At 38.1% G+C, this 13,535-nt stretch overlaps 1 protein-coding gene across 1 annotated transcript in view; it reads right to left on the reverse strand.

Annotated features, from left to right (window-relative positions):
- The window catches only part of PCSK5 (proprotein convertase subtilisin/kexin type 5), a 254,770-nt gene that overhangs the window by 38,999 nt on the left and 202,236 nt on the right, over positions 1-13,535 (reverse strand). Inside the window, exons 21-24 of the mRNA XM_065861037.2 lie at positions 9,471-9,573; positions 4,995-5,131; positions 3,084-3,281; positions 2,667-2,735 (exon numbers count right to left, since the gene is read on the reverse strand). Coding sequence (XP_065717109.1) covers positions 2,667-2,735; positions 3,084-3,281; positions 4,995-5,131; positions 9,471-9,573 — 507 coding nt within the window. The remainder of the gene's footprint in view (positions 1-2,666; positions 2,736-3,083; positions 3,282-4,994; positions 5,132-9,470; positions 9,574-13,535) is intronic.

The raw sequence follows: 13,535 nt of genomic DNA on the forward strand, positions 1-13,535 counted from the left end.
TGCTTTTCCTACTCCTGCTCTACAGTTCTTAGATTAAATTCCTCAGTGGTGCTGAAAGGAATATAGGACTAGGAGAGACCGCAAAATCATGCAGCATTTGTGTAATTTTAAAAAGAGAGTCAGTAGAAAGACCATAAAGATGTGAAACTAAATGTATCATGTTCCATATTTTCTTACCTTGAAATTTTACTATTCTCAATTACTTTTATGTCAGTGTGATTTCTTTACAGCTTTCAAAATAATCTGTTTGTGTTTGTTAAGAGACAGGCAGTTCAGCTGTTTGGTGGTGGTTGGTTTTTTTGTGTTTTGTTTTGTGTTTCTTTTTTTTTTTTTCCCCCGAGGTTTCTAAATATATCAATATTCTGATTAGATATGAGAAACATATTACTGTACTCATGTTATCTATGAATTAAGTTATTGATATGCCAGAAAACTCATTGGATATTAAGAGCAGAAACACAAGAAAAAACAGCATCTCTACCTGATTAATTTTAAGTTTGAAGTTTACCAGCCATACTTTATTTCAGGAACACATGGTAATCTGCAAAAACTGCTTGGGATCTTGCTTTTAGCCCACTGCTATGCTTCTGTTCCAAATAGAGTTAATATTAAACTAACCTGTTTGACTTTTAAGAATATATGCATCATAACTGCTGAAGAGTTTCCATGATACTATGCCTCTTACAAACCCTTTAATCTTAATGCTTCCAACTTTACTCGGCAGTGGAAGTTAATTCAGTCTTTGTTTCACCTGCTATCTTTGAAGATTTTGAAAAACCTATTTCAAATCAGAACTCTGGGTGCAAGAATCTGAGAGTAAATATGTAGTGAATATTATGGATAATTAATATTTAGGAGACCACCAATGTTCTGAAGACAAAGGTAAATGAGTACAACCCCTTTTTTTTTTGTATGCCAGCTGCCCGTAAACAGTTTTGCAGTGTCCTTATGCAGGCTTATTAATCTCATATACAAAGAAAATCAGCCTCTGAATTACTTACAATTGCTATTTTTAAGAGAAGTTGCTATTCATGGTTCGTTCAACCCAGTTCAAAGCAAGGATTGGCATTAAATAGGTGCAGAAGAAATATGAAGAGTTGTATGTCACAAGTCTTTTCCAACCAAAACAATTATATGATTGTATTATTCTAAGCATTGAGAAGAGCAAAGAAAACACTACTATTGGGAAGTAACATCTGATAGCAGCAATAAATATTGATATTGAAACAGATTCTCTCCCTTAATTTCTTCTTTTTTCTTCCCAGAACCAATTGGACAGCTGACATTAATCTGGATACCATGCTGTACAAACAGAGACTACAGTGTAGTCACAATCGTATTGAAACTTGGTCCCTCCAGCCATTTGTTCAGCAATATAGAAAGCTACAGGTGTAGTTGCCGAGGAAAACATTAGGCTTGACTGCATTCATGCAGAATGGCTGGTCACCAGAGTCACAGGGAGTTTTATGTTACCGCACGCTAGACTGGATGACTGGTAGAAAGAAGAAAGTAGTATGTGATGAAAATCCTTACGTAAGTTTGGCATGTATAAGCATTCATGATAGTCTTGTTTCCCAAGGAAAATGTTGTTGACACAAAAGCAGAGATAACATCGAAACAGTTGTGACTAGTGGTGAGATAATTTTTTTTTTTTGGAGGGTGCTTGCACAGTTGTCTTTCCTGCTATTCACTCTCCTCTTTATAGCAACATTCAGTCTCCCGGTATTGACAGTAGCCCTCATCACACCAGACCCTGAAACACATTAGGTAGCAAGTGGGAGAAACCAGAGGGCCCAGTATGAACTGCTCTGTCTGTGGAAATCTGTTTGAGTTCAGGGAGGAGACGGACAGTCCTGATAGTGTCTAGTTTTAGCACCCTGAAAAACATCAGTTGTACTCCTGTCCATACAGCCCCAGGAAATAACATTTTCTCAATGCAAACACAGTGGAAACAGTGAATTGTGATGTTTTGTGAACATTTTTAATAATCTGTGAAAGTGACCTATTGAGACCAAAAGCACCATCAGATTTAACAAGCTATGCTGGATGCATTCGCTTACATTTATGCAATACAGATTTGATCAAGTTCAGCAAGTTAAGTTGAGTTTGTCTGAAGATGGCAAGCTCTCTACCAACATCATGTTTGGTTTGTTTAGAAATTATTATTTTTTAAAATCTGTCATGAAAAAATAATAAATGTTTTAGTATTATTTTGAGTAGTAACATTACTATTGCAATGACTGGCTCTTGAATGAAGTTTAAGGTCTGTCCTTATGTCTATTTTCTTAAAGAAAAAGCACAGGCTGATGATCTATTTTCAGGCCTAGGTATTTTGAACATCTCTGATAAGTTTCTGTGTCTGATAATAGCTTCAGAAGGCCAGTAGATCTCTCAGCCTCAGTGTGGCATTCAAGTAGGAAAAAACCAAAAGTGGTGTAAAGATGAATAGATAAAATAATGCAAAAATTATTTTTATTTATGCTGGCAATGATGGAATTTAGAAATAATGTTTGCAAATAAATACACATGGAAAAATACAGCTTAGTTGGTCAGAGAATACAACATTGTTCAGTAACATGTGCATAGACTCTTAACAAGAGAGGGAGCAGGAATAATTTTTCCCTACCTTAAGAATAAAAATAAAGATTAATAAAGGGAATATTTACCCAGTTTGCAGTTCTGGCATCCATCTGAACAAGGTATGCAATCTTCAGAGTCAAGGTCTTCCACTTCACCTGTGTTTGGAAAAATCATCCCTTTTCATTTAATTCTAGGTAATGGAAGGCTAACATTTGGAAACACCCAACAATGTTCCTGCAAATAAACTTTATCCAAATCCAAAAAGGAGGAAGATTCACATAAATTTCTTTTCTCATTTGCCCTTGTGTATCCTTGCTCAATCTGAGGACAGCACTCATATTTTACATTAACATAATATTAGAAGAAAATCAGAGCTGGACTTTAAGGACCTCAGATCAGATGTGATTTCATAGTTCAAAACAGGAACCAAGACCTTCAACCACATTTCTGTTACAAATTAAACACTGTGTTTATTAACTCAAACCCTACCGCAGGGTGCTTACCTTCTCTACAACTATGCTTCTGACATGTGTTTTGAGTGAGGTAGTAGCCTCTGAAGCATCTTTTGCAGTGGCTGGAGTCCAGACACACCTCGCAGTGGCCAGGGCACGCCACACAGGTGTGGTGTGAATGGAAGTGGCCCGGAGGACAGCTCTCTCTGCACTCCCCGTGATACAGGAAACGCTCAAACCCTCTTCTATCTGTGTGGCAAGCAAACAGGAAAAAGACGTCAGCAACAGGTGCCATTTTGGCATAAGAAGCAGCTTTATGAAGCACTGGTGATTCAGCTGATGGGAATTAATACTGTTCACTGACTACTAGATTTGTACAGCTTTACATCAAATGAACTAAAATGTATAAAAGGTTCATGACTTCAAACCTTCAGCATTCCTGGAGATTTGTGATATACAAAGGTGTTGTGCTAGTGAATAATCACTGTTTCCATCTATCAATTGAATACAACAAGGATCAAGAGGTCTCCATTACCAAGCTGCAGTGCAGTGAACGTGCAAATATTTGTCCTGTGTTGTACATGTGGATGTAGAATTGCCACGAGGAAAGCAAAGCTTCCCACTTCACCTTTGGAAAGGATCAGTCTGCATCCATAGTAGATTTAACTGTAATCCTCACCGTAGTCACTACTAGGGTCTGGAATAATTTAGATTTGAATCTGATTAGCAAGCATGCATCTATTTTCTATCGAAGCAATTGCATCCTCTAGTGCGTGGGGAACTGAGAGGTCTCCTACATCAAACGCTTCTGAATGAAACCTGTGAAAACACCTACAATTCCATGTGCCCTGTGCTGCAACATGGGGAGTTTTCTAATCAGTTACCCTACAGTATAAATTATATACATTATTCTGCTATGTGTGTTTGATTGCTTTAACTATAAAGCAGGAATTTGCTTATCATAATTTACTTTTGAAACTGCAGAGAAAACAGAACTATTCAGACTTTATTTCTTTTACTTTTCATGTAAAAATATTTAGAATTTTCTTTTCCAGCCTCCTTAGGGTGTGGCTCTTATCAATGTCTTCATTTCTTGACACACAGAAAATACAGAAAATTATATTGCTGTCCACCATAGGGAGAAACTTGGGGAGCAGTTATACCTACAAACCTGTACTTCACATTGGACCTGAAGTACCGTTTGAAAATTTCATCTACTGAGTCACGTTCCCAAAATATGTGAGACAATCTCATAATCAGTATGACAAGTTAATGCCAGCCATACCTGTGTTTTGTTTTTATCTGGACAGTTATTACTGAATAAAGCCTGGGCCATTAAGGATCATCCATAAATGGAACATCCACAGTTTTAACAGTATTACCCTCTCTCTCAATCTAAGCTCTGTAATAATGTGTCAAAAAGGCAAGTTTATGTGTGTGTTAGTGGTAAGCTTCTCTTCACAGGCCCCGTTTGTCCAGCTGTAGGGATACAGTGGCCTGTGGTAGAACCCACCCTCCTTGTTTCTTTGCCTTCCCCAGACATGTTTTGTAAAGCCTTCTGGCTCCCTGCCTGCTTGTGCAAGCAAGCTTGCTTCATTTCAGTGTAGCACATACTGTGCAGAGTCTGAGGGAGACATGTATGATGCTTTCTTTTCCAGAGGCAGACTATGGAGGTTTTCTGTCCTTTCCACCCACACCTGTTACTCCTTCTGTTTCTGTTATTAGTAGCTTCTATTCAAAATGTACCAAGACAAACGCATAAAGATGCAAGGACAATGTAGAGCTGTATTTTCTTGTACTTTTTAAAAAATAAATTGAGTTCCAGCTCCCTTCAGGGTTAAAACAAGATTATGATGCAGATCAATAGCAAAAGGACTACTTATTTTATTGGCTCTAACAACTGATCCTGAGAGCAGAGGGAAAAAAGGACTTCAAGGCCAAGGAAGCGGAAATCCTTCTTACCTGTTCCACAAGCGGTGCATTTGTTAGGTTCACTTCCACTGCAGTCTGTGCAGGTGTGATGGCAAAAATGACATTGTCCCTTGAACTCAAACTTTCCTCTGGGGCATTGCATAACACAGCGACCATCGTCAAAGATTCTTTAGAGGCAGAGAGAGGTATAATTACAAATTCAGCAACTACTCGTTCTTTAGATTTAAAGGAAACTAGCCATAAATCCAAGGTATTCTTCCTTCACTCTATTTGCAAGAGGATTTGGACATTACTCCTTAGTTTTCTTGGTCTTATTGGCAGCATTTACTAAGTGGATAGTCAACTGAGTTTTGAACCTGGATCTTAGACTTCAGAGTTGTTGTTTTTTCTGAAACTTTTCTGAGAGAAATCACCATTTGGTCCTATACCTAGTTGTTCTCCTGTCACAATCCCTGCAGCAGGCACTTATGTTTGCTAGGAGGAAGGAAAGATTTGGTCTTTCTCTGTGAAGGAATAATCTATTTGTCGAAGTTCCCTATTGGTTTCAATTTAAAGACTTTCTGTGAACAGTACTACAATTTCACTGCAATGGCTTTGTACATAAAGTCAAACATCTATCTGAATCTTGGCCTTTAGGAGCTGCATTTTTAGACTTGCATATCTGCAAATACTTAAGAGTTTTTCTGCTAAATGTTCCCCTTTTGCTGGGTAATGAAATATTTGCTACAGAATCCTTTTATGTGATGAAAATTTCTGGTCCATTTTTCACCACAGCTTAATGTCTACTGGTTTTAATCTGAGAGAAAAGTGTAAAAATACCAATAAAGATATAACTATTTAAATAATATTAGACAAGTTGGGTAGAATTTCGCAGTGTTTTCAATATTAAGAAAATAAGAGAAGCGAGACTGCAATCTTCCACAAGTAACTGCTTTGACCAGTTTGATATTTGAGGACTTAGGACTCAATATGTAGAGAAGCTGAGCACCATTCAGGATCTTAGTGCAGATTTTGAGACCATCAGCTTGTTTGCACACCTAGGGAACAATAAGCTTTCCATAACATTAAGGTAGTGCATGCTTCTGTGGAAACAGCCAATGGCATTAGAGAATGTCTGCAATATGCCTTCATAAATTTGAGTTGCTACGGTCATTGTCAGATTTATTCTGAAAGAAGAGGAGTAAAATATCTGTGAAGTTTAAAACCAATTTTGTCAAATAGTCTTTGAAACCATTTGGAATTTACAATGATTGGAAAATTCTAGGCTTATGAAGTGTGAAGATAGAATAGGCTCTCATGCAAACAGCCTTCCTGAAGTACACATAACGAAGAAAACTTAGGAATTGATTAAAAGCACTTGTGCGAGTGAAGGCAGTCTGCTGAAGGGAATCAGGGAGAAGTATTCAGCAAAGATACATCTCTGCGCTGGATTCCTACAGTAAAATTGTCCTATGAAAACTGTAGCTCATCTGGCTATGCCTGCGTGTTCAATAAGATTATTCAGTTCTTCATGGGGACTGCAGCCCTCTCTGGTTGGTTTCTGTGCAAATGGGACAGTATAACAGAAGTACTAGAGGTAGCTGGGCTATGCTTATACGACATGAAAGCACTACTGTATTCTACTGCATTTACTAGTGGTAATGATGACAACCGTTCCTACAGACAGCTGACACAGTGGTAAGGTATATTTTCCTCGCTTCTTGTTATGTTGCCCCTAATGAAAGACAGCAGCAGGATGGATCTTGTCACTAATGTTTGTAAACAGTAAACAGATGGATGAGGAATTTTGTGAAAATTAGTTTACCTGGACAAAAAACTACTATTCCTTATTTTTTTTTTTTTTAAAAAAAAAAGGTAACAGTGTTTTGAATTGTCAAACAAGAAGATGATCTGACAATGTTTTTATTGTCAAATAAGGTAACTACTGTTCACAGTATCACAGTATCACAGTATGTTTGGGATTGGAAGGGACCTCAAAAGATCATCTAGTCCAATCCCCCTGCTGGAGCAGGAACACCTAGGTGAGGTTGCACAGGGACATGTCCAGACAGGTTTTGAATGTCTCCAGGGAAGGAGACTCCACAACCTCCCTGGGCAGCCTGTTCCAGTGCTCTGTCACCCTCACTGAGAAGAAGTTTTTTCTCAAATTTAAGTGGAACCTCTTGTGTTCCAGCTTGATCCCATTACCCCTTGTCCTATCACTGTTTGCCACTGAGAAGAGCCTGGCCCCACCCTCGTGGCACTCACCCTTTATATATTTATAAACATTAATAAGGTCACCCCTCAGTCTTCTCTTCTCCAAACTAAAGAGCCCCAGCTCCCTCAGCCTTTCTTCATAAGGGAGGTGCTCCACTCCCTTAATCATCTTTGTTGCCCTACGCTGGACCCTCTCCAGCAGTTCCCTGTCCTTCTTGAACTGAGAGGCCCAGAACTGGACACAATATTCCAGATGTGGTCTCACCAGGGCGGAGTAGAGGGGAAGGAGGACCTCTCTCAATCTACTGACCACCCCCCTTGTAATACACCCAAGGATGCCATTGGCCTTCCTGGCCACAAGGGCACAGTGCTGGCTCATGGTCATCCTGTTGTCCACCAGGACCCCCAGGTCCCTTTCCCCTACACTGCTCTCTAATATGTAATTTCCCAACCTATACTGGAACCTGGGGTTGTTCCTGCCCAGATGCAGGACTCCACACTTTCCCTTGTTAAATTCCATCAGGTTATTCCCCACCCAACTCTCCAGCCTGTCCAGGTCCCGCTGGATGGCAGCACAGCCTTCTGGCGTGTCAGCCACTCCTCCCAGCTTAGTGTCATCAGCAAACTTGCTGATAGTACACTCAATTCCCTCGTCCAAATCGTTAATGAATATATTGAATAATACTGGCCCCAGTACTGACCCCTGAGTCACTCCACTAGATACTGACAAAGAGCAGACATTTTTCAGTGTTCTCATTTTCACATTATTTTCAGTGACCGCCCCCTCCAAGTCTTTTCATTCTTTTTAGAGAAGTTGTTCCTCCATTGGAAAGCAGCACCTCTGAATTTATTCTGTATTATCTGATGGTTGCTTATTCCTGTCTTCAATAGACATGCTCTGAAGCTCTCAAGGGTGACAGGATTTAGGTTTCTGTTTCAATTAAACAGGTTTACTTCATGTACATAATGAATAATGTCTGTTGGAAGGATTTACACTTTATCCTCTGGGTGAAATTTTTCTTTATTATTTCTATTACTATCGACTGCCCTGATACAACTTTTTCTAACAGTTTTCATAATTTGCAGGAGCACAGAAAGCTCTTGGAAACCTCAGATACCAACACTGAAAACTGCTAGAAGATTTGTTATGAGGGAGACAGCAACGCCCTTCCGAAAGGCCACTGAGACCTCATTTCTGTAAACACCTGGGTGGTTTTGCCTAATGACGTTGTCCTGTTTGTTCTTCATTTTGCAGATACCTCTCTGTAAAACTCACAAAATAGGTTGCAAGGAAACACGGACAATCTAACTTAAATGTAATTGTGAATTGAGAAATCCAGCCCCCAGTCAAAAATTCTGTAAAACTCACAAAATAGGTTGCAAGGAAACACGGACAATCTAACTTAAATGTAATTGTGAATTGAGAAATCCAGCCCCCAGTCAAAAATTCTGTACAGATTTCCTGTGCTAATGTAATTTCTGATGTAACACACCGTAATTCAATACCGTTTCCTCAGTTATAAGTTTGATTGGACTCAACTGGTTCTGATGTGACTTTTATTGGCATAGTCATGTCATAGATATTTGCAGGTTAAACTAAGCAGGTTCTGCCTTACAGAACCTGATTGTGATTTCATACCAATGTAAATATCAGCTGGCTACAACACAACAGAACCAGAGCTATCTGTGTGAGAATAAAGCTATTGATATGTTTTCAAAAGCAGTAGATTCTTGGATTAGATGCAAGATGACCTAAACATAAGATTCTGATCTGCAATGTCCTGGGGAAATGCTTCATTCTAGTTCTGTTCACTCCTCATACAGGTTAGAAAAATCAGCCTAACTTAAAATGCCTCAGTTAGGGGATGCAAGATGTTTAAGTGCTATAAATATTTCCTGAATTAGCTGATTGCTAGCCTATACATGCCCTATACAGCCTATACATGTCCATATACATGCCCTGTGCCAAACTCTAGCTATGTACAACTACAGATCACCTAGGTTCCTGTTTTTAAATTTGTCTTTGTTGTGATTCTAGCAATTATGATTTGAAATGATGATAATGAAAGAAAGACTATTTATCATATTTAAAAATATTTTTCTCTATCCATGGGAATAATCTGGCTAAACAGCCTGTGTAGCTGGCTGTCATGTTTACTTACCACTTGGTTTCTCACTTGCCTTAGTTTTGTTTGCCTTAGTCATTGCTTATGTCTTCAGATTCTGCAAGCTAGTGCTAAAGACTCTACAGTCACTTCTCCAGATGATGATGTGAGGTCTTTGTGCTGCACTGTGCTGGGAGACAATTACCTTGTGAGTGGGCAGCTGATGCAGTTGTCTGGCTCAGGTCCAATACACTTCTGACAGGATGCTTCACACAACTGACATTCTTGGGAATCATCAAGATATTCCCCTGGTAGAAAAAAAATTGTTTATTTCAGAGCAACACCTCACATAAAAAAAAAATGCACTAAGACAGGGTGGAAAATACAGTGAGCAAAACAAGTAAGATCTGTTTTGAATTACTGAAATGAGCACATTTTTTGTGGTGTCAAGAAAACAAGTACTTGCTCCCTAGGGGAATCAGGATACTCAAAAACTAGTATTTTCTAGGCCTTCTTTATTATTATTATTATTATTATTATTGGTTTTGTGTTTTTTTTTTTTTTTTTTTTTCCCCCCATGATTCTTGTTGTTCAGGCTAATACTACTTCTTTTGCACCAGTTGAAGTAATGGGACTCTTTATGATTCACCATGGAGAGTTACATCAAAACCAGTGCTACCTGGGAGTATTCATTAGCTAATGTCCTTTGGTGTGGCTTCAACTTTCTTCCAGTGTCAACCTGCAGCATAAAGAGTGTGCTCTCATGGGTGTGGGATATAGTACATGAGGAGAAGGACTTGAGGAAGCTTCCATTAGTCAGAGACGTGTTGCTGTTCCTCAAACCTCTAGGCAAAACAGCTTTTGTCCCCCTCCCAGGCCACTGCTGGAAGACATGGCATTTAAAAGACGTAGGCTTTCATTTTGGCCAAATGAAAATTTGGTGCCCCGGTGTCCCTTTGAACTTGAAAAAGCAATTCTGTATTATATGTTTTTTTTGCCTTAGAGCTGAGATAAAGATATAAAGACTTCCAAATAATGAATGCACTAGTACTACTACTATGACAGTGAAGTGCAAATTACACCTCTTCATTTACTGAGTATTAATTAAAGTATTGGTACAAGCTGGTAAGCTATAGACTTCGTAGATCCCAGAGCAGAGATATTAATTTGATAAGTAGCATGAATGCTGTATCTGCAGCATCATGTGAGGACAGTAGATCACTCTATCAAGCAGCTTTATAAAGCTGAAGGTTGGATCTTTTATGTTAGTTTGTTATGGGAAAACTTATTCTGAGTCTATATATCTGAGAGAATTGGCTGTTTCTTCATTCTTAAGTAATGGAAGAGGTTGGGCAGAGAGTCCTATATAATATATAAACCCTGCAGTTTCTATGGATACTTCAATATGGAGAAACTCTTTCCAATTCCATTGCTGCTTGGAAATCCAGATTTGGCAAACACTGTAAACTTTAGGAGTCAAAATACAAATGTGTAATGACTTGATTTTGGCTTTCAGTTGCAATGAATTCCTTACACTGACAAGCAAAGGCACTGGATGAAAAAGTATTGCTGTAAGTGTAAAATGATGTAGGAAAGCAACATTTTCTAAAAGACTGCAAAATATGCTCTCTGTCCCTTGTGTTTTCTACTCCATATTAATCTGTATTAATACATTTTGTATTAGTTTAAATTTCTGATGTGAGCTATAAGTTAGGATAGTACTTATCATGCTTAAGGAGATGGGACAGTACAGTTATAAGGCAAACCAAGTGGAACGTCTAGGCAATGGTGGGCCAAAGCTGAGGTACTCAAAAGGCAGGTAGAGATATAACTTTCATTTTGTAAAGTTCTGTGTGTCTTCTGAAGAAATGAAAAAGGTAAAAGACATAACAAAAGCCAGTGATAGAGCTCTTCAGAGGTTGGTCTAGGATCAGTGCTGACTGGGAAGAAGTTCAGTACTAGGAGCTAATGAACAGTCTCTTGATGATATCAGGGAAACAGAAATCTGTTTGCATACACATTCACACATCTTTGTATTTCTCATTATCAAAAGAGCATTTTATATATATGCATTTATATATTTCCATACATGCCCATGTAGGGCAAACCTTGAATTGTATAAATTGACATAATTCCATGGAAGTGATACAGCTTTTCTGAACTGCAGCATTGTATCTTGTGTCATAGATGACTTTATAAAGGACTAATGATAAAAACATTATAAATTGTATGACTGTTTGACATTGAATTCAGCAGGATTCTGAATCTATCCACTTATTACTGAGACAAAATGTTGTATTGATGTTTAACTATCTCAACACAGAGTTTCTATAACTCTCACTTTCTAAAGAAAAGGACAGTGGCCTACTGTTGAGTAGATTATCAGGCCATTGACATATTTGCTTAATGTAGGACTCTTGAATCTTTCTGATGTGTAGGCAGAGGGTAGAATGTGAAATCCCATGATCTCAAACACATTAGGAGATTTTAAAATATAATTTGATATGTATATATACATACACATATATATTTGGACAATACACAACCATGAAAAAATGAAGTGTCTGGAAAGTCTTTGTATTGCAGGTCTAGTGGTTCAGTGCTTTATAATACCGGCTTTACATCACTGGGAAATCTATCAGGGCAATGTTATTAAGTAATTGTTTCTCTGATGTTGTTTTGTTATAAGCATTGGGAAAACTTTTTGTTTCTCTAGTCCTTCACTTTATTTGCCCGCACTACCTCTCTGCTTATCCATTGGACCTGAACTACTAATTCACAGACCTTGGTTACGCCTACTTGAATCCTTACCACATGGTAGAAGTGCTTGGTTCTGAAAGGTTTTTGTTATTTCTTTGTTATGCCTTTCATTGGAAGTGCTGTAATTCATTTCAGCTGTTCTGGGATAGTGCCAGAAAGACCAGTTCTCTACTTTATCCTCTGAGGTGAAGCATTTAGAAACATACTATTATAAGAATGTGCACCAGAAAATACTTACATATTAGGCCCTCTGAATAGCAAGTCACATCTAGAGCTGTAGGTCTGCCACTAAATGTTAACAAAATAGTTTTTAGTGGATATTTAAAGAGTTAACACTGAACATAACTTTGAGGAAGACTCTTAAACTATTCCACAGAGCAGTTTAACTGTTCGCCAGAGTTTCTCATGGACGATGTATTTCCTTATGAATCTTGCTAGATAAGTACTAGTTATTAAAGCCTCAGTTCCTTCTTTTTTTCTTTTTTTTTTTTTCCTTTTCTTTCTTTTGTATTCAAATTATCTATCTGTCCAACATACATAATGGCAGAATACTCTCAGCAATGCATCTCAGCTATGCTTTCAATCAGGCAATGCTCGTTAGTTACTTTGGGTCATCCCATATTTAACCTTCATTTATTTCTCAATTTTGTTATGTTGTCACGTTGTTGGAAAACTTTTGACACCTTGTGTAAAAAAAAGGAACTGAAGGTATTATAGGAATAAAGCTGTGTTAACGGACATGGTGTCTCATAATGGGAAGATTTTAATGTACAATTTTTTGTGTTCCTAGTTAAAAATGTTTAATTCCACACCTGGGCCACACCAGGCTGCAGGCTGTGCATGGCATATAAGAGGCTACACTTACACTGAGTTCCTATCAGTTGATATGATGCATTTTAAAATGAGCTAAGGACTACTGTCTCCCATTAAGGAGGCAGAAAAATTGAGTTGCAGTAAGCTCATCAAGTTAGGGTGTAACAGAAAACTAGAACGTGTCTCTTGTGAGTCACAGTCCAGAACACTACCATAGTTGCCATGTTGTTACTATGTCTTTACATGAACAGGAGTAAGTGTACAGCCCTTATCTTGTCACTATTTCTCTCCTGTTTTCCAAAATCTATGCCATAGTTTGACAGCACATGGTGTTTCAGGAGACCAGTTAGATGAGGGTGTGAATATCTTTCTAAATTATGCCTGGAGATACACATTTTTATGTGCTGGCAGTCATAAATTGATCTTTTTTTTGTAGTATTCCCATGAGACTTGTTCACTGCAAGTCACATGTTGCTTCTCTGCTTTTTTTAAATCAAAACATTACTTTATTTGATTTTAAAATGTTCTTTGGTTATCTTCTATAGCATTGGCCAATGGCTTTTATTTATAATCCATGAAAAAATGACCTTATTTCCTCCCTTTTGCCTGTTTACATTAATGAGAACATGCAGATGGATTATGCAGATGGCTTTTGTATGTAACCTTATGCATCACAAAGGTTTCACAGAGCAGATAA

The sequence above is a fragment of the Patagioenas fasciata genome, chromosome Z (genome assembly GCF_037038585.1).
Source record: "Patagioenas fasciata isolate bPatFas1 chromosome Z, bPatFas1.hap1, whole genome shotgun sequence".
Taxonomy (NCBI): Eukaryota; Metazoa; Chordata; class Aves; order Columbiformes; family Columbidae; genus Patagioenas; species Patagioenas fasciata.